The 26,793-nt window shown below is 45.4% G+C and overlaps 1 protein-coding gene across 3 annotated transcripts in view; it reads left to right on the top strand.

The window, feature by feature from the left end:
* The window catches only part of LOC137437872 (tyrosine-protein phosphatase non-receptor type 21), a 99,666-nt gene that overhangs the window by 23,446 nt on the left and 49,427 nt on the right, over positions 1-26,793 (top strand). For all 3 annotated transcript variants that reach the window (XM_068132558.2, XM_068132557.2, XM_068132556.2), the window contains exons 2-5: positions 1,881-2,207; positions 2,667-2,836; positions 19,535-19,632; positions 19,869-19,936. In XM_068132558.2, the coding sequence (XP_067988659.1) occupies positions 2,034-2,207; positions 2,667-2,836; positions 19,535-19,632; positions 19,869-19,936 (510 nt within the window). In that variant the 5' untranslated portion in view covers positions 1,881-2,033. The remainder of the gene's footprint in view (positions 1-1,880; positions 2,208-2,666; positions 2,837-19,534; positions 19,633-19,868; positions 19,937-26,793) is intronic.

Raw genomic sequence — 26,793 nt, 5'->3', positions numbered from 1 at the left:
TAATTCCATATTAAATGCCAAGTTTGTGTGTGTGTGTATATATATATATATATATACATTGGAACCTTGACTTACGAGTGCCCCAACTTACGAGTTTTTCGAGATACGAGCCGTCGCTCGGGCGGTTTATTGCTTTGAGATGCGAGCCGAGATCCGAGTTACGAGCTTTCGCCACCCGGTCACGTGGTTATCTTGCCGTGCAAGTACAGTATCTCTGTCGTATAGCGCTGCATTTTTGTTTTCGCATTTTGGTTATTTCGAGTTTACGCCGCCAGGTGGGTTCTGGTCACGTGGTTATCTTGCCGTGCAAGTACAGTACGTATCTCTGTCGTATAGCGCTGCATTTTTGTTTTCGCATTTTGGTTATTTCGGAAAATTTCTTAGTTTTAACCATGGGGCCTAATAAAGTGAGTGGCAAGTGCAGTGCTGAGAAGAAGAAGAGGATGATGTGCTTGGATATAAAACACGCAATCGTCGAAAAACATGAGCGAGGTGTCGAGGAGGACGTATATAACGGCAGAGGAGAAGTGCATGCCAGGCCACAACTTGTGGATATAAAACACGCAATCGTCGTGTTTTATATAAAACTTGTGCTTGGATATAAAACACGCAATCGTCGAAAAACATGAGCGAGGTGCCGAGGAGGACGTATATAACGGCAGAGGAGAAGAGCATGCCAGGCCACAACTTGTGGATATAAAACACGCAATCGTCGTGTTTTATATAAAACTTGTGCTTGGATATAAAACACGCAATCGTCGAAAAACATGAGCGAGGTGCCGAGGAGGACGTATATAACGGCAGAGGAGAAGAGCATGCCAGGCCACAACTTGTTCAGAGTGCCGGCGATAGCTTGCCTTCTCTTTGTGGAAAACACGGTGAGATCCTTAACATCCAACAACTAATGGGACGCAAACGGGGCGCCCAGTTTAGCGGTACACACATTGATGAATCACCCTGCCTGTGATTCACCCATGACAGGTTATAGCTGGGTCGGGATTCAAACCCAGGCTGGACAGTTTAGACTTTAGAGTCAAGTGTGCGTACCTCCAGTCCAGGCCATCCTGCCAACTTGTATGCTGCATACAGGTGAAATATAAAGCGCGAGATATTTTTATATATACTGTATATTTAAAAAAAAATTGGTGTGGTTTTTGGCGGGCTGGAACGGATTAATAGCATTTCAATGCATTTCAATGGGGAAATTTGATTTGAGATACGAGCAATTTGAGTTACGAGCTCGGTCACAGAACGAATTAAACTCGTAAGTCAAGGTTCCACTGTATATATATATATATATATATATATATATATATATATATATATATATATATATATATATATATATATATATGGATAGATAGATAGATATATGTGTAGATATACATATTTGTATGGTTTTGTGTAAAAAAAAATTTAAACCCCTGCCTTGGGGTTTGAAAAAAGATATAATGGGGTTTTCATTCTGTTCTAATACCCTTCTTCTGAGCAGACCTAAAAAGAAAAGTTCCTTTTGATATTTGATCACTGCTGCTTTCAAAATGATCATTTACGAACCGACTCCAAATGCGTTTTGTGGTCTTAAGTCATCGTGTCAGTCTTTTCCACAATGCCCCTTATTATTTAATGAGTAAGAGGTTGTTGTGGTTTTCCTTATTTTTCATGCCATGTTTGTTTCAACACATTTTCTTGCCACCAAGTGACACACCATGCAATGATTACGTTTGATACCTTTTGTCTGTCAGGGCTTGAGGATATAGAGCCCCGGGGATGAAACGTATCCCTCATTTTCAAAGCCAATCTGTTAGAAGACAGTGCTGTGTCGTGCACACAATGACTTTTGTATTTTATTTCACAATGTGCCATGCCTTCTCTTACAGGGCAGACCACAGCAGAGAGGTGGCAAGGCCGTTGCTTGTCCCCCCAACCGTTGAACCGGCTAGAGTGTGAGGTGAACCACACGGATTCCCTGCTGGGGGGGTGGGTTGGGGGGAAGGGTTGGGGGAGGGGGGTGATTGTTGGTCACCACCACCATGCCTTTTGGGCTGAAGTTGAAGCGGACACGCCGCTACAATGTATCAAGCAAAAACTGCTTTGTCACGCAAATCTTGCTGCTTGATGGAAAGTCCATGGAATGCACATTATCAGTGGAGAGTACTGGCCAGGAGTGCTTGGAAGCTGTGGCGCAGCGCCTCGAGCTCCGAGAGGTAATGCACTTTGAGAATATTGCCAAGTGCCTGAGCTACAGTTTCTTTATTTGTTTGTTCATTTATTTTAAAAATTGGTTTTTGGAACAGCATGATGACAGAGTAAAAAGACGAGGGAATGAATGAATGAACAGCAAAAGAAAGATTCGGGGAGGGAATGAAAAATAGTAACCTGCAGGTGAGACTGTTGGGATAGTTATGGTTATTGGGATAGCAGAGATGGGGAATGACATGAGATGGTGGTGTATTCCCAGCCTCTGTAGCCTTGGTGGGAAGACTGGGATTGAACAGTCTCGGGAAGGCATTTTCACAAATGGGAGTAAAGAGGAACAAAGGAGTAGATGTGGTTTTATTACAATTATATGGAGGTGGTTTTTATCATAACAGTTGTAGTTTACAGATTTTTTTTGGATTTTTATTTTTTTTACTAACCCTACTTTCCCCCGATTGTTATTGTAGCTCACCTGCTTTGGCCTTTGGTATTTGAACAAACAGCACCAGGTGAGATGGGTGGACCTGGAAAAGCCACTCAAAAAGCAGTTGGATAAAGCGGCTCTCGAGGCCATGCTCCATTTTGGGGTTATGTTCTACGTACCAAGTGAAGATCAACTGCAGCAAGATGTTACCAGGTCAGCACCGCCTCTCCCTTGCGTCTTTCTCATCCACTATTTGTTGCAAATGTTCTTGTATTTCCCAAGCCATTTTCTTGCCGGTTTCAGCCATTGGTTTTACTCTCACCTGTCTTAATCGGCACTCCGGTATGTATTTTGTCATAGCTGCTGAAACCCACAGTATATAATGATGCAATAAATATGCATTAAAGCATTGCTATATTATTTGCAACATGCATAGTTATTCACAGAAAAGTATAATTGCATGCAGCAGATTCTTGTCTCTATGAATAGTCTTTAAAATTGCTTGATTTGTTTTTTTTTAAGAGGAAAGAGTTTTTTTCCCCAACTTGTCTTATTAAAGTTCATCTCATCATGATGATATCCAACAATATTAAGGCATGTACAATGCATTTAATTCTCTTCTTCCTTCTGCCTGTTTCTTATATTGTATATGAACACAACAGGTCAAAGGAAAGAATTTTATTTTTTCCTTTGGGTGTGATTGTGAAACTCCCTGCTGCTCACATAAGAAATAGGAGGACCAAACAAATATAATCACTCGCAGAAAGAAATCCTTTGTTTTTAAATTTGGAATGAAAAATATTCATGAATGCAAGTCGAAGCTGTCTTGTCTTCAGAATATCACGCACACTGAGGTTGTTGCAGAATGTAACTGTCATGGCCTGGATGTTCTAGAAGCATACGTATATATTGTTGTAGTTGCAGCCCCCAACACGGCTGTTAATATTGAGTCGGATGATAAGCTGCAAAACGCCGAAGCAGTTATTTTGCGAATGCCTGGCTTAAGGCCGAATCTGGTCGTTAACACACCCGAGCGGAGAATGCACTAGAAGTTTTGTTTGTTGTCTGACACCATGCCGGTTATTATTAGTTATTTAACCCAATTTAGGTCTGGCAGGATGGCCTAGAGCTAGACTCTAGAGGGATGCACACTCGCTTCTAAGCTGTCAAGCCTGGGTTTTAATCTTGGTCCCAGCTATAAACTGTCATACCGGTGTTTTACAGGCAGGGCGATTCATCAATGTGTGTGCACTGTCCCTCGGATTAATGTGACACTTGGAGTCCTGTCTGCCGGTATTAATTTGTGGCGGTTAAAGATCCCACAGTGCCCTTCGCGAAGAGTTGGCGAGCTATCACGGCACCATGAACAAATTCCTAGCTGAACTACTGAGCTGGGAAGGCAATGGCAAACCACCCAGAATAACCATTGCTCAGGAGGCTGCTTTGGTAGTAGTGACGCTCTGTAACAGAATATGGTACATCAGAATCAGAACCCAATTTGGATCCCTCATGGGTTATCACTCAGTGTTCCGAACAGTTGAATCGGTCAGGATACAGATTTGGCCTATCGGTGGGATACAAAATGTAAAAATTGTTCAACCTGGCAGAGGTATGCGCTCTTCTAGTCGTTCTAGTTTTGTATTCGATACATAGCATGGCTGAGAGGTTTAAACTTTTGAAAGTTTAACCTCTGCTGAGGTCCATGAAACGTTCGGTGAAATCCTCAGTCTACATGCCATGTAAAGTTTTTATTTTTATTTTTAATTTTGTATTATTTTTTGTAATAAATCCTATATATATATTCTCGGGCTGAATATGCAATTCTCAGGCTGCATTTGCATCACATATTTAAATTACTCGTGCTAGCAAAGGTATTTGTACCATACAGGTGATTGGGATTAATTAGGACATGGGGATTAGGGCTACATTTATAGACGCGTATTTTATTATGTAGCTACACTTTAAAAAGGTTCACCAAACATAGCACCATACTCATTTTTCATCCCTTTAAAACCCTAAAAATAGCCTTTTCTACAGCTTTGACTTGTTTGAATGACAAACCTTGAATCTTTCGACACTCCACTGACGTCTTTCATTCATTAGATGTTGTTCGACATCTGTGATACTCTACAGCCGTACCTTTCACCCTCGTGGCTTTTGGTGAGAGCTTGAAATTTTGTCATGAACTTTTCTGGGAAGTGACGCCAATCTCCATTGAAAACACCAACCACCCCACCCCTTCCTACAATCAGCCCCTATGTGAGTTCCTTTCAAAACGATGGTACGATTCCATTTGTCAAATGCAGATATGAGAGAGCATAGCAGTTTGGTTTCACATTTTTCTACTACACATTCACGTGGCATAAACCAGAAAAGCTAATTGTGATATCACTCTCTCCACCCCCACCCCCACCCCCCCGGATGGTGAGGCAGTATCTACCACCACTATTTCAAATAAAATAAATTTAACAACCCCCTAACCTCCCCCTCACCCCTCAACTACCCCATCCCCATGTGGTGATCTCTCCAGGACTGATTTTTAGCCACAGAAATGTTCAAGCCTAATGAGCACCACAATTGTCTTTCAAAAGCCTGTACCTAGACTATCTTGGCTGGTTGTGTAAGTGAAGTTTTGTTAAAATTGTTTATCTCAGGTTGGACGGTTGATGCAATATAGCACTTTCTGATTGGATCGGTTTAACCAGACTCTGTGGCGTAATGGTTAAAGTATCTGCTTTGAGTACGGGAGGTCGAAGGTTGAACCCCGCCAAGTCATACTAAAGACTAAAAATGGAACCTGCTGCTTCCTTGATTGATGCTCAGCATTTTAAAGGATAGATGACGGACATGTAACCATAGCGCATTCTGTGATTGGTTTAAAGGCCTCCTCCTGTAATGAAATTCCTTGTAAGGGAATTCATAATATTATTATTATTCGTAGTAGTAGTGGTAACAGCAGTATTTACATCATGGCTATATCCTTCATAGGCTTGATTTTCCACCTTCACATGGTTTGTGTTTTTATGCAAAGGCCTCTCTACCACTTGGCCGTGAGGCCTCCCTTGAGGATACGACACAAGAGTTTATGTGCTTTCGCCAAGCACTTTTGTATTCCACTGGCTACCTATATTTTTTGTATCGCTCGCCGTCATTGCCCAATTGTGCTATTTTCGTTGCTATCACTGATATTATTACTCCCGCCAGGGAGTAATGCATTCGAGCGTGTCCATGTGTGTGTGTGTTCGTGTGTTTGTGAACAAGATATCTGGAAAAGTTCTGAACGGATTTGGATGAAAGTTGGTGGGATGATTGCCCTTGGGATAAGGAAGAATTGATTAGTTTTTGGGGAAGCTCAGGATATTAATCCGGATCCAGGAATTTTTTGAAGGATTGTTTACCATTGGAAGATAGGGCTCATTATTTTTTAAACATTATCTTCTATATATTCTATATTTAACATTGTGATATGAAAATCGTTTTCATATTTGTTGTAAATGTAGTTTAAACTCGTGGTTATGCGTTAGAGTGGTGTATTTTGTTAGCAGCGTCGTCTTCAAGGTTTTTTTTTCTTTTTTTTTTCTTTCTAATAAAGACATATTCTGTCATTTTAAAACCACCAAAGTGTATTCGGTTTCCCCGTTTCATAAAATGTATCGTTTGATACGTATAATGCTTTAAAACTTTTTTTTTTTTTTTTTTTTAACCTCAGAAGAGATATCAACATTTACTGATTTAGCTCAGCGAATGTCAATCGCAGTGTCAGTATTTGATGAACTTATAAAGACTTAGGTGAGGTATAAGTGTGACAAGCATGTGCACGGCATTCTTCCCAGAAGAATGAGTGGTCGCATTAGCTTGTACGACGTAAAATGAGCGAGTTTTGTTTTGACGTTTGGGCCAGTTTTACATGTTGTAACCCTAAGGAATGAAACGAACGTTTTCCCTGGCTTACAATTTTATTTGAAGTCACACATGCCTCAAAATACACTCACTTATATAGAATTGAACGCTGAATCCGAAAATGTAAGTGAAATTGCCTTGTTTTTTTTTTTACATTATCTTCTATATATATTCTACATATATATATCTGTGCAGTGTCTGTCTTGTGTTGTCTTGTCTTGTCACTGAACTACTCCCTCAAACTTTTGTGAAATCGTACTATTCCAACTTGACCCACGGCGGGAGTATGCGCTCTACTGAGTGGCGTTCTAGTTGATATTGCGCTGTCTCGACACCCAACTTGCTTATATTGTGGTCTTTGTAGACTTTAATGTTCATCACAAAGAATGGTTATTTAACTTTCACAGCAAAGATGCTCTTGTTGTCAGTGCATTTAAGTTTGCTGTGTCACATGACCTTACTCAGATCATCTCAGGTCCGACTCGAATTACTGATAACAGGTATCTTCTTGATCTGTTTTTGTGTTCAAATCCTGGGGATTGCACTGCAATAATCGCCCCACCCCCTCTCTTGGAAATTCTGATCATTTCAACATCGAAGTTCAGGTTTCTTATTCTTCACCATCAACTGTTGTTCATCGTTCATCCTGTCCATCGAACTGTCTTCCAATATAGCAAGGCTGACTCTGGAATACGTTGCCTTCTTTTCTTGCCGATATTCACTGGAACTCAACCCTTTGTCACAACCCATCTGAAGCTGCCAAGGAAGTTACTGAATGGATCCATGTTGGTATGGACCTCTTTATTCTTTCTCGGACCTACCAAGTGCAACCACACTCTCAGCCATGGTTCACTCTGGCTTGTTCTGCTGCTATCGCCCATCGATTCCTGTCCTCTTCAATTGAAGAAGTGCCTTCTATTGATAAAGTCAACCTCTTCTCTGAGCATTTTGCTGCAAACTCCACACTTGGTCACAGACATCCATTGCCTGTTTGTCCTTCCCATTCTGAGACCAGGCTTTCCACTCTCAACATCACACCCAGGAAAGTTGCTAAGATTATTCAAAGGCTTGACCTTTCAAAATCTACTGGACCAGATAGAATCCCTGCAATTGCTTCGAAGATGTGTTCACCTGAAATGTCTTCTGTTTTCTCAAAACTTTATTGCTTGTGTCTGTTAAAGTCTGTGTTTCCACTTAGCTGGAAGCAGGCTTCTGTAGTCCCTGTCTTTAAACACTCCGGTGAGAAATCTGATCCTTCTAACTATCGGCCTGTTAGCCTTCTACCCATTATCAGCAAAGTGTTTGAATCTTTGATAAAACAACAACTCATGACTCATCTGGAAACCCACAACCTCCTAACTGATGTCCAGTATGGCTTTTGACAGTCAAGGTGTCCACTGGTTATGTTCTATCCCTAATCACTGAACATGTGAATAGGGCTTTGGATCATCGTGGAGAAGCCAGGGTTGTTGCTCTCAACATCTCAAAGGCTTTTGACAAAGTGTGGCACAAGGGCCTCATCCATAAGCTAAAATCATATGGCATTTCTGGAAAATTGCTTGATGCAATTGTTACGGATTCGTCACTTCCGTCTTTGTGGTTTTCATCTACTTGAAGCATTTTTAGTTTCAGGTACTATTATTGTTACGGTTTCGGTGTGAAATGGCGATAACTGTCTTCAAAGGCGAAAATAGCGTTTCAGAAGAAAAACGAAATGGGTGAAGAAGAAACCGAAAGAGGAAGAAGAAGAGGCGGACGATGGGATCGAGAGAGATCGGAAAAGAAAGGCTTATCTGCTTCGTGGTGGCGAGCGGACCTTTTGGACATTGGTCGCGAGCGAATGTTGGTTTCCCCGGGAAAGGGATTCCCGTGAAAGTGGAAATTTTGTTATTGCTCTTGCAAATAAACCTGCGTGACGGGTTTTGGTTCCGAGAGTGAATCATCGTTGGAGAGCCAGCTGACGCCTCCATTAACGGCCGGTCTGCCATTTCACCTCGCACCAGCCATTCGCCCTGTTCCACGTGTGTGGTGGGCTTTCCCGGAGCGACCTCAGCGTGGGAACCACTGATTGTTCATGTCGGCTTAATTGCCAACAATCCTGAAAGAAGTCTTATCTACTGCCGTGAAAGTCGTCAACTTCATCAGAGCCAGGGCTCTGAATCATCGCATTTTCAAGAGGTTTTGTCACGAAATGGGAGCAGAATATGAAGTTCTTCTCTACCACACAGAAGTTCGCTGGCTTTCCAGAGGACAAATCTTGAAGCGCTTGATGGAACTTAGGGCAGAAGTTTCACTTTTTTTGAGAGAAAAGGAAAGTCCACTCTCGGAACAGTTTGACAGGGAGGCTTGGCTTATTTGGCGGATATTTTTGGCCATATGAATGTGGTAAGTCTTTCGATTCAAGGCCCTGCAGTCACCATTATGGATGCTGCTGAAAACCTACAAGCTCTTTTGGCCAAGCTGCCACTGTGGAAGAGGAGATTGGGGGCAGACCACTATGCAAACTTTCCAATGCTGGAGGCAGTGCTTCTGCAGGATGGAGTCGAGAGAGACAAAGCCCTGTCAATTTCTCTGCAGGCAGAAATGTGCAGACACCTGGAAACACTGCAGAACTCTTTTGAAGGTTACTTCTGCTCAGATGACCTTAAAGTTGAAACGTGGATTCGTAATCCTTTCCTTGCTGATATAAACTGTATTAATGATGCAGACCTTGCCAAAGATGACCTCATTGACCTGAGGACAAAGGAAATGATATGACATGAGTTCAACTCGAAGAGTGTTGGAGAATTTTGGTGTTCCTTGACACAAGCCTACCCTCGTCTGGCAAAGCGAGCTGTGGGAGCTCTGATTCCATTTGCAACCTACATATCTTTGCGAGTCAGGATTTTCAGCACTTGTTACCATCAAAACGAAAAGTAGAAATCGATTGGATATCAAACATGACATGCGTGTTGCCTTGTCAAAGACCACTCCCCAATTTCATCTTCTTATTGAAGCCAAACAACAACAGCCTTCTCACTAAAATGTACTTTTGAGCAGAATTGAAGTTTATTTTTTGTTTAATTTGCACAATTTGGATATATTTCATTTTATTCAGGGAATGGTCATTGATTTTTGCATGAAAAAAGTGAGATATATTATTTGTAAAGATTGTTTTTTAAATTCTGATTATGACGGTATGTGAAGGAAATAATTTTCCTTTGCAATAAATTTATTCATTGTAAGCCAAATTTTGTGTTTATGTGCTTATGTGCATTTTTCTGGGGAGGGGTCCGTAGCTTTCACCAGATTCTCAAAGGGGTCCATGACTCAAAAAAGGTAAAGAACCCCTGCTTTAAAGGGACCTCCATTCATGAGGAGGCCGTTAGGCACATCAAGCCTGTGCAATGGCTGCCACATATGGTTTTGTCCGTGCTCTATCCTTTTAAAACGCTGAGCGTCAATCAAGGAAGCAGCATGTACCATTTTTAAAGTCTTTGGTATATCTCAGCCAGTGTTGGGTTTGAGCCTCCGACCTTCCAGATTCAGAGCGATTGCTCTGACTCTGTAAGATCTAACTGATTTTAACCGAGTGTGGTACAAAGTCTTTAAAAACGTTGCTTTACCTCTGCCACCAAAGGTGTATTGTGGCAATATTGCATATTTCATGCCTCCAGCTCTGAGCTGCAGGACATACAAGTGTGACCAGTCACTGGTGTTTCTCAACATGCAGGTATGCCAGTGTTTTGCATTCAGCAGAATATTTGCTGATAAAGCTGTAAATAAAAATCAAGGATAATGGTATGCTGTTTACATGTCTTGGACATGTAATGTAAACCAGAGTTGTTGCTATTTTCATGGGCCACAACTTTAATTCCCACTAAGATAGCAAGCTGGGCTAAATAAATATTTTAAAGTTAACAAATTTCTGGTGTAAGGCTACAAGGAGTAACAGGCTTGGTACAAGGCTGTTTATTTGTCCTTGTCTTTATGACAGGCACATGAGACTTTTTATTTTATTTTTTATTTTTAGCTTTTCTGGAATTGGCTGGAAAACATTGTGGAATGTAGTATATTACAAGTGGTTTTTTGCCCTGTGTTTCATCCCCACTCATTCCTTAATACGAGGTAACACATGCTCACAGGAAGAGCCAATGCTTTCAGTTTTTATGACAATCTGCTTTCCACAAAAAAACCTGGAAACTTTGAAATCCCAAGATGGCATGTTTTGGCGATTGTTGTAAGCTGTTCAGCGTTGCGGTTTGAAGAATGGCATGGGTGTGGAAACACTTTGGCGTCATTATCTCACAATACAGATGTATGAACTGCATTTTGTTTTGGTATGGGATGGTTTGGTGTTGTTGTGGTCCACACACAATGCAGAGCAAGTCACTTGCTTTGACCAAAGGGGGAAAAAAAATCCAAACGTTATTTTGTTCTAGCCAGAGTTGTCAGGAAAGCTTTGTCAGCTGTGAAATGAGATTGTCATTATTTGCTCTGCTCTGAGGTACTTGAGGAACCTTGCTGTGTGTGGTCAAGATCCCCAAAGATACTGCTTCTGTTTTTGTCATTCATTGATTCTCTTTTCCTCACTTATCCTCATGGCTCATAGCACATCCTGCTGATGATGACTTGTTTTTTCATCAAATATAGGTCTCTATCATTGGCAGGCTCATTATAGCACTTCTTAATTTATGCTTACTAGCATGGATCGGCTCACTACGCTCGCCTCACCACACGTCACTACTGGAGCACAGGCTTGATTTAACTCGGGATCAGAATGTGCATGGCACCATAATATGTTGGATCAGGTCATTGAAAAGATCCGACCCTGCAACACCATTCTAAATTCCCGATAATATAATTTACTTCCATAAGGGTGTCAAGGAGGGGGAATGTAATTTTAGTGGTGACACATAAAGGTGTCAGTTTAGTGCGAAACAGCAGTAGCGACTGCGATTTTTTGGAGTGGGGGAGGGGGGGGGGTTTCCCCCCTTCCAAATTCATTTTCTCGGCAACCGTTGGTCCATTTGACACGGTTTTCACAATAGTATGCACCTTCACATGTAGCATTTTTTTGATAACTGTGATGTCATAGTTCACGTGGTACGGGCTCCATCTTGGAAAAACCGAAAAACTTTGAACCTCTATATCTGAAACCGCTCTGGAAAAAATTGAAACATGGCTCATTATAAAGAACTCCTTGTAAAGATCTCTGCATCGGGAATAACATGTTAATGATGTCATCGGTGCCCTGTTTATGACGTCATAATTTGTCAAGTACAATGCTGTATTCGATCAGGTTGAAATTTATTGAGCATGTTCTATGCAACAACATATGAAGAGAATGGAAAATCAATGACGTCATATATCACGTGGTTCAGCAGCCATATTGGATTGGAACGTAACTTTAAAAACTTTAAAATTCAACTCCTCCAGAACGGCTGACCATATTGATGCGAAACTTCATAAACATGATGCGCTGGACTTGGGGAATATAGGATGTAAGTTTTAACCTCATATGTCACATGGTCTGTCACTAGTTATGATTTTTTTTGAAGTCCAAAACAATTTGAATTCAACTCCTCCATGACAGCTGGACAGGTCGAGTGGAAACTTGCACACACGTGTTACCCAACCCTGGTAGTGTTCTGGTACCCAACCCTGGTATTGTTCTGGTAGCCATATTGGATTGAACGAAAATCTTTTCAAAATTATTTCTCTTGAACCACTCCATCTATCAATGTGAAAGTTCAAAACTATGAACAGGTCATTAAGTGGAATACTTGTTTAAAATTTTAACATTATCGGTCTCACGGTCCGGCACCCAGAATATTTTATTGTTTGAAGAAGAAGAAACTACATTTTTATCTTCAGCCATGTGACTTTTTAGTATATATATTAATTAGATACTGTTTGAACTCAGTGGCATCCTGTCTATTAATTACGTGCTATCGGAATGTACCTTTCGACCCTTTGGACTGCTTTTTTTTTTTTGTATACAAGATCGAGGCTCGTGAAAGAGCGAACATTAATCACACAAAAAGTCAAACCGACACATAAAACACCAAATAATGGGAGCGGTAGACAAGACGGGGAGAGAGGGGGAAGGACACAAACACAACATTTGAGAGCAGGGACATCGAGAGAAATGTGGGAGGGAGAAAGCTTGGGGGGAGGTGGTAGAGGTATGAAACATGAACACTGAAAGGACTTCCAGGAAAGAAGTTGGAATTTCAAAAAAAGTGTATCTGGGGTGAATTAGCAGGGGTAGAAAAGATCAAGGTTTTGGATGGGGGAAGATAAGAGATGGTGGTGAACAGCTGTTTTAAAGACCTGGAGGGAGGAGTGGGATTGAAGGGAGTGGGGGAGTTTGTTCCAGAGGTGGGAGAAAAGGGGAATGAAAGAGTGAAATTGAGCAGAGAGCCTAGATTTTGGCAGTTTAACCATAAGAGGGTTGCTGGCAGATCTTGTGCGACCTGTAGGAATATTAGGGGGACAGAGCACAGAGAGAGCTGGGGAGCAAGGCCGGAGAGGAGTCGGTAGAAGACAGAAATACCACCAACCTGCCTGCGGTGAGTGAGTGAAAGGCCCTCGGAGTTAGCTTCATCGCAGGAGATTCCAATGATTCTGAAAGCTTTGGTTTCAACAGCGTGAAGCCGAGCTAGGTGTGAGGCAGGAGCACCGGCCCAGAGGGGGGAACAGTATTCCATTGAGCTGCGGATGAAAGCCTTGTATGTGGTGAGGAGCTCAGGTGTGCCAAGGAAGGACTTCGCACGACGGAGGATGCCCAGTCGGCGACTGGCTTTGGAGGCCAGCTTGGAAATGTGGTTTTCCCAAGAAAGATCATGGCAGATAGTGAGACCCAAAAGCTTGAGCGACAGAACTTCTTGGAGAGGATTGTTGAGAAAGTAGATGGGAGGGTTTTCCAGTCGGCCTTCTCGGAGAGACATTGTAAGAGTGTGAGATTTGTCAGGATTGAAAGACATGTTCCACTTGTTTGACCAGTCTGTGATTTTGTCCAGGTCTGCAGAGAGTGAGGAGGCTGCAGACTGCCGATCTGAGGGATGAGGAATGGAACGGCAGATAGTGGAGTCATCAGCAAAGGGATAGAGAGGATTTTCCAGAGAGTCGGAGAGATCATTGATGAAGACCAGAAATAGCACAGGGCCCAGAACACGACCTTGGGGAACTCCAGCCAGAACAGGAAGGGAAGATGAGAGAAATCCATTCAGGGCCACACGTTGCCTATGACCAGAGAGGATGTCTGCAGAGACTGCTTAGACCTTTGAAGACCCTGTAAGACCCTCAAGACACTTAAGACCACCAAGACTCCAAGATACCCATAAGAACCTTAAATACCACGAAGACCCTGAGGACACAAAATACCCCGAGGATCCAAAATACCCCTAAGAGATCCATAAGACCCCTTTTACCTTTAATTGTCCCCCGCCGCACCGCGGTGCGAAAGGGGGACTATGGTTTGTGCGTCCGTCCATCCATCCGTGCGTGCTTGCCTCTGTCCGTGCATGTGTGCGTAAGCGAAGGACCGAATTCCAATTTGGTGTGTGGGTGCAACCCACGTCAAAATCCAAGATGGCCACCACCATGTATGTCTGAACCTTGTGAGCGGAATATCTTGAAAAATAAGCGAAGTACTAACTTCTAATCTTGTGTGTGTGTGTGTATCTAAGCATAAGGAAGAACGCTATTGAAAATTGGGTCGCCACGTCAAAATCCAAGATGGCTGCCACCATATATATGTCTGAACCTTGTGAGCGAAATATCTTGAAAAATAAACGAACTACTAACTTCTAATCTGGTGTGTGGGTGTATCTACGCATAAGGGAGAACGCTATTGAAAATTGGGTCGCCACGTCAAAATCCAAGATGGCCGCCTTGCGTCTTCCACTTTGTCAACTCACATCACTTCACCGACGGGGGACCTAGGCGTAACGCTTGTTAGTATTAATATTGTTTTGCAATAACATGAATATTACTTTCATTACTTTTGTTATTAGAAGCAGCCTTGGAAAAATGCCCCGATAAAGCTATCTTGACATGGATATACACCCTAACATGGATTTCGCCCAAGACAGACTACCCCCTTGGGGAGGTGGGATATTATTTCACTTTAATTTATTTTGTCTCTGCAACCACCAAGAGGACATCCTGGGTCACGTGTCTGATGAAAGCGGGGTTGTATCAAAGTGGGGCAGATTTGATCCCGGTCATAACTGCCCGCAGTTATTTAGTGATCCAGGCCTATCTTGTTGGTATTAATATTGCTTTGTAATAACATTACTATTATGCCATTATCATGAGTGTTGTTATTACTTTTGTTATTAAAAGCCGCCTTGGAAAAACGGCATGCTAAGCTATTGTCCTGTGGACTTCTCTATGAAGACAGAGCGTCCACGGATGGCAATCGAACTTACTGAGGCATTATCCAATTCAATGGCGGGGTGATATGCGAGTCAGGGGGGTTTGGGGAAGAATGCCGGGATGTCTTAACCTGCAAATTAATAAACCAAACCAAACGGAATTTATGGGACAAAAATACGTGGCTTTATTGCCGGAACCCGAGAACAAAGAAACGCATCGGAAGAACTAAACCTAGGTTGGGATGTCCCCACACCAGATTTAAACAACAGCACAAATGGGATGGATAATATAAGAAATGCTTCGTCGTGTTCGTGTGTGATGCGTCTTAGCTCGATCAGTAGTCTGCAGTCGTCAAGGATGGTCCGGCTCCGTGCGCAGTCTTCCGACGCGGCTCCGGTGTCAGCGCCAAGTAGGCCTCAACGCACCCTTGTCCACTAGGCCTCGATATGGCCCCCTCCGCACACTGATAGGCCACGGAGCCACTCGCTCGCCCCGGTCTCGCCTGCTCCAGTGGCAAGCCTTGCTCGCACGTGAACGCCAGGGAGGAGCATCGACGGCGCTCCAACGTTGCGCCAACGTCCGTCGTCAAGCAGGCAATTTGCGGACCGCAAGGGAAGAGGTCCAAACAGGAGGGAAAGCGAGGTCAGAAAAGATCCAAACGGGAAGGGAGCCAACGCAAATGGACAGCCCAGAGCAAGAGGGCCAAGGGAAGAGACAAAATCCCGGCGAGCGAGAGGTTTTACTCGCCGTCCCGTGACGTCAGTCCTCCTCTCCTCCAAGCAGCGCGGCGCCCCTTGGACGTCTCAAATGTTCCGATCGAATCTGTCCCTTCTCTCCAATCAGCGACCTGCTCTTACTTGCCTCTCCCTCCACCCCCACACCCCCACCCTGTCAATCAAGAGTCCTTCTGGGCGTGGCTATTGCCTGCCTGATTGTTGTCTGCCTGCCATGGCGCCGTAATGTGCGGTCGCTTCCGGTCGGTTCTTTTGGTCAGGTCATTGTGGCGGCGGTGGAATTCAATTAGTGTTGTGCTAATGGATCTAACTAATGTATGTGATGTATTGCCATAAGGGACACCGGAATGATCACAGAGGTTTCACACACGCGGGAATTAGCATAGACCCTAGAACCATTTAACATGCCCCATTCCTCTTAATGGGAACGAAGATGCACCTTAATCCGAACAAACCGCCGAAACAAACTTATTACAGGTGAGGATTCCCTATCACGACAGACGAAGCACCTACCTATGGTGCTTCGTCTGTCGTGGCTGTACACCTCATACCCCCAACCCCTCAACATGCAATCTCCTTGGTGGGGAAAGTTAAATTGCTACAACCTCCGTCGTGTGACCCTTGGTCTCCCTGTCACGTTCGGCTGTGATTGGATGAGTAACGACCGAATGCATCTCGGTCTGACAGACAGACAGACAGACACCAAATTGCGTATTTTAGTGTGATTACAGTTTTTCAACAAGTATATTGATTTTGAGGCTCGTGAAATTATTATTTTTTAATCTAAGAATGTCAAATTTGAATGAGCTGTAATGCTCATGCCTTTTAGCTTTATTTTAACTCGTGTGGTTGGTTAAATGTTGTTCATCATCTTGGGGCACATTTTGTCAAACAGCCCGGGGTGTTACACATATCGTGTGGGGCTGGGGGACATGTAACAGCTGTGCGGCTGCCATGCAGTGCAGCAGGTTTTCATCAAACCAAGTCGAGTCAAGACCCGCAGAGCATTCCAGCTTTGTAAGACAACACCAACGCTGTGTTAAGGCTTTCCAGATTACTGGGTCCGCACGGTCATCTTTCCTTGTAGGCCGGATGAGGTAGGATAGTTACCGAACCAAACGTCGTGTTGGGTTATCCTGTTGTCATTAATTCAGTACGATCCGACCAGTTTGGAATTCTGTTTTTATAAGCATAATGGGTGGACAGGATTTGGATAAAACATTTTGCCGATGAAGATGTGATTCACATCGAACAGAAGGTGTTTGCGAAGTATCTTTTCATTTGTTTGTTAAACCTGGTTTTGGCTTAACGGTTAAGGTAGCTGGCTTGAGATTTAAGGTTTGGAGTTTGAGCCCCTGTTGTGCCATTGAAATAACTCCAGGTGAGTTGACTTGGTCTGTCGTCATTCCGAGGTTGACAAAATGAGTAGCAGCTTACTGGCAATGGACTCAGCATCAACGGTACAGCAGCGCTTCCAGAAATGATGCAACTAGCACCACAGACTGCACATGAAACAACAACAAGAACAACATTCGTTCATTCTTTTATTTATTTATTTATTTGTTTTCAACTCAAAGTAATTCTTACCTCTAATTTTGGTTTCATTAACGGCTTTCACAGCTGTAAGATTTGTTGGACCTAAATGAGTATTGAGGAATTTTCTCTCTCTCCCAAGCATGAGCTTTTCGCCGGAGAAGTAACTGCAATGTACGGAATGCTGCTTGTGCTACCATATTTATGGCTTGCACTGCCTTGACTCGATGAAATGAGATCTGACAAAGCAGAATGTGAGCCGTTTCCCCACTATTGACAACATTCTCGTGGGTAGAGGAGACTCGTTAATGATTGCGGGTATATGACCGTATAACCTTTAACGTATTGGCAAAATATTCTGCAACACTTTATTTTGGTATTTGCAACTGATTAAGTTCGCGAAAGGAGAGTTTGTCGAAGAAACTATACATTATGTTCCCTGGCAGAACACTCAGCTGATTACCTGTAGTTGGTGTACGGACATGCTCGTACAAGATAAAAGGATAACTTGGACAAAGAAGGAAGCTGGTTGGCCCAAGATGCCTGTGCTTCATTCATAGCCACTAAGTCTAATCAATCAATCTGTTCATCCATTGTTTCTCTATGATACCAATTCTATCCACTATTTACCCAATTTCATTGTGGGAGGAGGGGATTGAGATTAGGGCACAAGAACGAGTTAGGAGGCGAACAGTGTGGCAGGCACAGTGACATCACCAGAGTCGTTGTCGTTGTTACCTCCGCCACCAAAGTTGGATGGAGGTTATGTTTTAACCCCGTCTGTCCGTTTGTGAACAAAATATCTCAAAGTTGTGGACGGATTCGGACGAAATTTGGCAGAGATGTAGCGTATGTGACAAGGACGGAATGATTAGATTTTGCTGAAGATCAAGATTCGGATCCGGCTACTAGAAATTTTTTAAGTGATTCTTCACCATTGGGAGATAGGGCCAAAAACGATACATAGCAGGATATCTCCAAAGGTTATTGATGGATTTGGACGAAACTTGGTGGACCAGTTAGATGTCTGACAAGGACAATTCGATTCGATTTTGGTGAAGATCTCAATATGGATTCGGATATGAGAATTATTTAATTTTATAAGTGATTCTTCACCATTGGGAGATAGGGCCAAAAACTATACATAGTGGGATATCTCAAAAAGTTATGGATGGATTTGGACGAAACTTGTTGGACAGGTTGTGTGTGTGACCAGGAAGAATCGTTTCCATTTTGGTGAAGATCCGGATCCGGATCCAGCTAGTAGAATTTTTAGAGTGATTCTTCACCCTTGAGTGATACGACCAACCAGGCGGAGGTATGCTTTCTACTGAGTGCCGTTCTAGTTGTTGTTTTGGGGAGCGATGAATAGGGTTGGCTCGTGAGGAATGAACAAACATTGGTAGCATATTTTCCTTTTGATGATATCCTCTCACACATTACAATCACCCATCCATACTCAAGCTACCTACTAGTCCTGCCAATGTCCGTGTACCCCTTTATCCACCAATGCTTCTAAGTACCTATCTTATACCAGGTTAAACCTATACACCGTCTCTGCTACTACCTTTCCAAGGACACCTTCCATGCATTAACTACTTTGGGTGAAAGACCTTTCATGCCGTACTACCATACTAACTATTTTTTGTAAAATCAGGTCAGAGCTTCTAGTCTTGTCACTTTCCAGCACCTATCTTCCTCGTTGTGTTCCTAACTTGCTTGATTCGTTATTATGAAGCAAATAATATTCACCACAAAACAGCCCCTTTAACAATACTTTACCTTTTCAACCTTTGGCATTGTATTAAAATGTACATGTTCTTTATGTACACATTGCCTTCATATAAAAGGGATGTCATTGAAAGCTCCGATCGTTGCTGATGTTTCCATTGTTACGGACTCATGATAGCAGGTATGGGTGAGGCACCGGGCCCAGCCTGTGTTATTTGAGGCTGGTGATACATGTGGGAATTTAACCGAGGTATGCACGGCTTGCAATGCGGGTAAAAAATAGCCCATACCAAATGATGATCCAGAATGTGAACTTGGCTTGGGGTTCAGAGATGACACTCAGCTTGGGTGGCACCGTTCTTTTTTCGTGTGGAAATGTTTCACGTGTGTACTGTTTCTTGGTTACCAGATTATCTGCTGCTCACTTAAGGGTTTCTCGTTTAAAGTTTTCACTGGATTTCTGCTTGATTTTTGCTGCAAGGCCTTTCTGAGCCACTACCACAGTGGATGTCAAACCCCATGGCCCAGTTGAAATGTCCTTTTGGTGTTTTGTGTCACATTTAACTCCAAGTGAACAGATTGGTAATTAAAAGGTATCAAATTAAACAAGCTGAATTACGGTATTTATCCGTGACCTCTTCCTGTGTAGAAATCAGTATTACCTGCAATTGAAGAAAGACATTCTTGAAGGGCGCTTACCTTGCAGTGTGGATCAGGGCGTACAACTGGCCGCTCTTTCTGTGCAAGGTACGTTTTGGGAGGCAACACAGGTGTGCGGTTTGAGTAGTGGGTGAAAAAGTACTTCCCGATCTAGTTTTTGTTCCCGTGTTGATGTTTGTGTACAATCTTCTTCCTTTGTGCTGCATCGACGAGTGGAGCGAGCATGTAATGCCGAGTGTTTTCATGCCTGCAAGTCTGACCTTTATTTATGTGCGCTGTGTTTGTTAGATGTTAAAAGTTCTTACGAGTCGATTTTGTTGCAGCTGATTTTGGTGATGTTGATCAGTATGAATCTCAAGAATTCCTACGAGAGTGTGTGCTCTTCCCATTGGTGAGCATCGCATTAAATGTGCAATAATGATATTTCCTTCACTGAAACACCATTCAAATACAATGTGTAATCAATCCTGCTGCTGAAACAGCTTAAAACGAAGGCATAAAATGGTAACCTAAAGTGGCTTTCATGGACTGACTAAAGTGAGGGGCCTATATTTGACTAGGAGAATTGTTTTTTTTTATTCTTATTTTTGTTATTGTCAGTGTATCATTCAAAAATTATCAAATTTAACCAGTGCATTAACGACTCCAACTGAAAGACCTCTGCCTTGAAACTGTCCTCACTCTCATCTTTATTACCCTCATCTTTATTCCCCTCAACCCATGGCCTGTGGTCCAAACAATGTCAAGTCTGCTGAAAAACTCCACTGCACCTTGCTTGTCCACACCCTTCATTATCTTAAACATCTTAATCAAATCCTCCCACAATCTCCTTTCCAGTGAATAAAGTTATGTCTCCTTCAAATGTTCCTCATAGCTTCGTTTAACTAGCTCTCAACCCAGGCAGCTAGCTAGTGCTTGCCAAGCCAAGCCATTCCTTGTCAACAGTTTCAAATGGAGTGCTTCCTTGAGTGCTTAAGCCACTTGGCCCTCTACAATAAACGTGGTAACCGAACACACCCCTGGAAACAATGGAGTTACTCGACGCTCTATGGCAGCTAGATCCTTCCTCAGATGTGGTGACTAAAACTGCACACAATACAGTTTTCTAGATGAGTAAATGAGGCCTCACCAAATTTCTATACAGTGCCAAAACTACCTTCCTCAATCGATCATTTATCCCCCTACAAATACATCCCAAAACCCTGTTTGCTTAATCTACTGAATAGCTGCTTGGCACTGTGCTGTCTGCTTACCCCATGTATCAATAACCGATTCAATTTCTACTTTCCCTTATCTCACTTCATCCATCGAGAATAGTTTCTTTTGGTCAGCAAATTATATCAAAAGCCTCTCCTGTCATATGATTTTACAATAAATATATATATAATTATATTGTTGCAGTTTTGTGTTTTACAAATAAAGGTTAATTTCCCCTCATAGTTTAGTCACATGACAACACGTAGCCTCGCGATAGTTCAGTTATTTCATAGTAAATGTAAGCGTAGTCCTTTTCCTGTGTTAGTTTTGCATTGAGTAGAATAATGAGAGTTAGGTCTCCTTCCAATGCTTATGCTGCCTCGATACTTTGAGTTTTGGCGCAAATCACCACGAGGCCGGCCTGACAAGTCGATCCAGGCCATAGGAAGGCGGGGCAGGAGAATGGGAGTGACCGGTAAGCACGAGCCGCCAATCAGGGCTTGAGGGGAGTGGCTTAGCACTGCGGCAGAAGGCGTGGTTTGGAACTTTCGATACGGGCCAGGGCGTGGCGATATAAACCTGTGCCCAAAGCCCCCACCTCAGTTATGAGAAGGGAGAGGCGCTTGTGAGTTCTGGGAGTGCGCAGTGTTGAACCGAGTTGTGAGAGTCGGTTCGGAGCGCCAAGTTGTGGGAAGGGAGGCAGACGAGTTACAAGTTGAGTTCGCGGTTGAGCTTGATTCAGATCCTCCGTTGAGTTACGAGAGTGAAAGCGCGCCGTCGTATTAATCGTGCTGTGAAGGACCGCCGTGCCGGGCGAGAAACGCGCATATCTTCCTGCCTGCCTTTGTTCGAGATACGGGCCGCGAGGATCCCTCCCGCCTGCCTGCCTGCCTTCTTCGAGGGACGTGCTGTGACCGGCAGAGGGCCACACCGGGTGAGCTGTTCCTGAACGACAAAGCCGGCGCGTCCAGCGCATGAACTTTTCTTCCTTCATCCCCCTGTGAGTGTGAATGGGCCCATTGTCGGGGAAATAAGTTAAGACTGACTAAGATCTGCCCTGTGTCTCTGTTCTTCTACCGATCATTGTAAATAATAATTAAACGTGTTATTTCTTTGATTCGACCGTTTCGGCCCTTCCATTATTGACTGAGCGTGGTACGAATTATATCGCTCTAATCGGGTTCCAATAACGGGTAATAGCACGGACCACGTGGTACGCCATCCGCTCGGGTGCACTCAAATTACGCTTGGTTCGTGTGAGACTTGATCCCCGCTTCCGTGGCAGCGTGGGTACTTAGGTACGTGCGAACATTGTCCCAAAACCCTGTCCCGCGTCTGACCGGAAGTGGCGACTCAAGTCTCGCGGTTGCGATGACCCAAGGAGAACAAGGGGCTTAATCTGATCTTGGTAAGGGAACGGGGGTTGCGCAAAACCGTAACATTTGGTGTCCGTGAGTGGGATTGGACCTGGAGTGCGCTTCACGCACTCGAAATTACGAGCGGACGAAATTTAGTTATTAAATCCCAAATTATATTCGTACCATGGCTGGCCAGGGTGGTCGAATGCCGGTGGGGGTAGATGAAGAGCAGGAATGGATAACCCAGGACCTGCAGGAGAGACAGTTGGTAGTGGAGGAAGCCGAAGAGGGGGCAGTATCTGGCGAAGAAAATGGCGGCGCCTCGCACGTGGCGGCGAGAGCCGAGCCTGCGGCACCAGGGAACTGGGGTCTTTTTATGATTCAACTCGCGGCGAACTTCGAGAAAATGAATGATAACATGAAAGAAATGAAAAATGGGTTGGAAAACAAAATGGACATCCAAAAGAATCAATTGGAAAAAATGAGGGTCGCGTCGAATAAATAAATAAAAGAAATGGGGGAGGACATTAGGCGCGGGTTGAGCGAGGAGGTCGCGTTGGTACGCGACGAGGTGAAGCAGTGCGAGGAGCGCGTGGAGAGGGAGTTAAAGCGGAGTACAGCCAGACTACATGGGGGTATAGAGGAATTGACTCGGGAGTTAGAAAAGCTGACGGTAGGACAACAAGAATTAAGGGAGCAAGTGGGAAAAAATACTGACATAATAGGGGGGCTGAAAGCAGCACAAAAAGAAATACGGCGGGAAGTAATAGCGACAAACAAGGAATGTCAAATGGTGCACGAGGGGCTGACAAAAAGGATAGATGACGTGGTAGAGACGTTGGGGACGAGGGAACGAGAGGTCAGGACCCATGTCGAGATGACCAGGGTAGTCTTAGAAGGGGAGATTGCGTGGGCGCACCGGGAGATAGAAGGGGTGAAGCAGAAGCTGGAGGAAGTAGAAGAAGGGATGAGTGAAATTAAGAATAGACGGAGGGAGACTAAAAACGAAATAAAGGAGGAGGTGATGGAATATGTGCAAGGTCTGTGTTCACATCGTGATGACGTGCTTGCTGACCAAATAAAAAGTTTGCAGGTGTTGGAGGAGAAGCGTGGAGGAAGAAGCTCCGAGGTGAGTGGCGATAATGGCGGAAATGTGTTTGGTGTGAGGGGAGGTTCGACGAGCTTGGGAGTTGGAATAGACCCAGGCGTTTGTGAAAGGCCTATGGTGAGGTGTGCGACCGTTACGGAGTGTGAAACGAAAGAGTGTGCGCCAGAGTGTCCGATGATGGGGTGTGCGAAAGGTGTGTGTGCGCCGGGGTGTGTGAGTATGGAGTGGGTAGCGGGTTGAGGAGAAGCAGCCCAGGCATCGACACCGACAGGGGTAGTCTTTAGAGGGTCGGGTAACACACGCGAGCCCCCAGGAGGTAGTGTACTATGGGGGCCCGAATGGTTCGGCCCCGCGTTAACCCCGCAGTTGGCGGCGCACGGGGTCCGACCGTCGGGCGGCCATAAGGTTCCGCTCGCGTCGTATGATGGCAAGAGCGATTTGAGGGCGTACCTGGCGCAATTCGACCACGTGTGTGGGGGTAACGGTTGGAACCCGGACGAAGGTGGGGTACACCTCGTGGCAGCCCTGCGCGGCGCGGCGGCGGAGGTCCTGACTGCCTTACCACCGGGTGCCATCACCCTTGTCGGACCTCCGTGCAGCCTTAATTAATCGTTTTGATGTGGAACAGCAGAGCGAGCTTGTTAAAGCTCAGCTAGCGGTGCGGAAAAGAAAGCCCCAGGAGACCATCGGGGAGCTAGTGTATGACATTCGCCGCACAGTAGGGATAGCACACGCGGACATGGCCGCGACCTCCCAAGAGAGCTTGGCGCTGGACCATTTCATCCAGGCTTTCCCGGACCCCGAGCTTCGGCAACAGCTCGCCATGTGGCGCCCGCAGACCCTGAGCCAGGCGGCCGACGCTGCAGCCTGTTGGGAAGCAGCGAGGCCCCTGGCCCGGGGGACGAGCGCCACGCAGTGGCGGTGAGACAGGTAGGGCCCGTGGCTAGTGGCGGGCCCCTGAGAGGGTCCGCCCCTAAAAAGGGGCCCGGACCTGGAGGACATGGTCCGAAGGCTGGTGGACCAGCGCCTAGCGGGATCTGGACCATGGCAGGCGGCTCCAGCGGTGGCACACGGTAGGCCACGGACAAATGCCCCAATTCGAGACTACAAGGGGGGCAATTTGGAATTCCGGAGGCATGAACCTTACCAGGTGAGGTGCTATAATTGTAACCGGGTGGGTCACCATGCGTGGGAGTGCCGGGACGGACCCTGGCAATCGGGACCATCAACTCCGCCACAAACGGATAGGACTAGCTGACCCCAGGCACCCCGCCCCCCGCCCCCCGCCCCCCGCCCCCGCCAGGGCCCGGGGAACTAATAGGTGCCGAGCATGCAGGGCCGTGTTCGGCAGTAGGGGATGGAGGAGAGCCCTCATTGACGCGACAGGTCATCTATTGTGGCCAAATTGGTACTGGTAGTTTGACAATTCGGTGCAAAATTGCCGGCGTGGGAGACACAGGAGCTAGCGCCACGATCATCAGCCCTGTGGTCCTTGATTCGAGTGCAGACGGCTGGGATAAAATCCAGCGTCTGGAAAATCATAGTTTGTAGCTGGCTATCGGGGTAACGGCCCCCATCATAGGGCGTGGTTTTGTAACCCTCAAGTTGGGGTCGGTAAAGAGGGAGACAGAAGTTTGGGTGGCGGCGGTGTGCGACCCATACCTAATCGGGCTGGACTTGTTGACTGCCAGCGGTTGTAAAATCGATTTGTGCCTGGGGATCCTGAAAGTGGGAATAGATGAGCTGCCATTGGACGGGGTGAGCACGGCCGAAAGGACGGAGCTGGAGGCTTCTGAGGCCGTGACCATTCCCCCAAGGGCCGAGGCCATAGTGCCGGCCTGATGGCTAGCTCGCCCAACCTGGCAGGAGTCCTGCGGCCTGGTCGAACCGGTGGCAGGGCAGTCCGTCCCGGGTTTAGTCGTGGGCCGCACCCTCGTAAAAACGGATGGGCCGGTGGTGGCTGTCCGAGTAATTAACATTAGTACAGAACCACACACTATAGGACGGGGCACGAAGATAGCCGGCTGCACCTCAGTTAATGAAGTCGCGGCAGTAAGGGACGAGAACATCCAGCTGAACCGGTCCCGGAGGGAGTCTCTAGAAAATAGTAGGAATTGGCCCAATCCCATTTGTGAGATGGTAAACAGGAGTAGTGTCGAGTTGGAGGAGACCCAGCGGGAGGCCTTACACAAATTAATTGAAACCCATTTGGACATCTTCTCCTTGTCCTCCGAGGATTTTGGACATACGGGCCTGGTGAGACATCAGATCCACACCGGTGAGGTCCGGCCTATTCGTCAGCCCGCCTGACGGCTCCCTTGGAGCAAGAGGGAGGAAGCTGATGAGCAGGTAGAAAAAATGCTCAATACAGGTATCATTGAGTCCTCGGGAAGTCCTTGGATGTCACCAGTTGTGTTGGTTAAAAAGAAAGATGGAACCACGCGGTTTTGCGTGGACTATCGCCAACTAAACAACGTGACACTCAAAGACTCGTATCCCCTGCCAAGAATTGACGATACCCTCGATGTCGTTGCGGGCTCAAATTGGTTCTCAACCTTGGACCTCAAGAGTGGGTATTGGCAGGTGGAGATGGATAGGGCAGGGAAGGAGAAAACGGCATTTTCCACAGGTAAGGGGCTGTACCAGTTCACTGTGATGCCGTTTGGTTTGTGAAACGCCCCTCGCCACCTTTGAACGATTGATGGAGCATGTGCTGGGCGGCATGCCATGGCATTTATGCCTGGTGTACCCGGATGACGTCCTGGTGCATGCTAAAACATTTCCCCAAGCCATAGCTAATTTGGACCAGGTGTTCGGGTGCCTCAGACAGGCAGGGTTGAAGTTGAGTCCAAGTAAGTGCACTTTGTTTGCTAAAGAAGTAGCCTATCTAGGTCACGTCATCGGTCACGAGGGGGTAAAAACAGACCCAGGCAAAATTACAGCGGTAGAGTGGCCCCGCACCTCGCAACATCAAAGAGGTGCGGGGGTTTTTGGGACTCTGCTCCTACTACAGGCGTTTTGTGGCAAAATTTGCAGAGATGGCCCGGCCCCTTCACTGGCTGATGGAGAAGGGGACGAGGTTTAATTGGACAAGGGAGTGCAATGAGGCCTTCCTAGCATTGAAGGGGTGTCTGACATCCGCACCCATTTTAGCTTACCCCACCAGTGACAGGACATTTACCCTAGACACGGATGCAAGCCAGGAGGGATTGGGCGCGGTTTTGTCCCAGACACAGGGGGGTGTGGAGAGAGTGATCGCGTATTATAGTCGGGCCATGAGTAGGCCCGAGCGAAATTATTGCGTCACTCGTAAAGAGTTATTGGCTATGCTGGCTGCCATGAGCCATTTCCACTCGTACTTGTATGGGCGGAAATTTTTGGTTCGAACTGACCATTCCTCCCTGCAATGGCTCCTCAGGTTCAAGGAGCCGGAGGGCCAAATTGCAAGGTGGTTAGAAAAGTTGCAGCAGTACGATTTCAGTGTGACCCATAGGGCCGGAAGGGTCCATGGGAATGCCGACGCACTCTCTCGACGTCCTTGTTTGGGGGGAAATTGTAAATTCTTTGCGAGGCACAAGGACAGGG

This window comes from Myxine glutinosa, chromosome 12 (genome assembly GCF_964187855.1).
Source record: "Myxine glutinosa chromosome 12, kmMyxGlut1.1, whole genome shotgun sequence".
Lineage (NCBI taxonomy): Eukaryota > Metazoa > Chordata > Myxini > Myxiniformes > Myxinidae > Myxine > Myxine glutinosa.
Note: the sequence above shows the minus strand (reverse complement) of the source record. Positions and strands in the feature narration are given on the sequence as shown.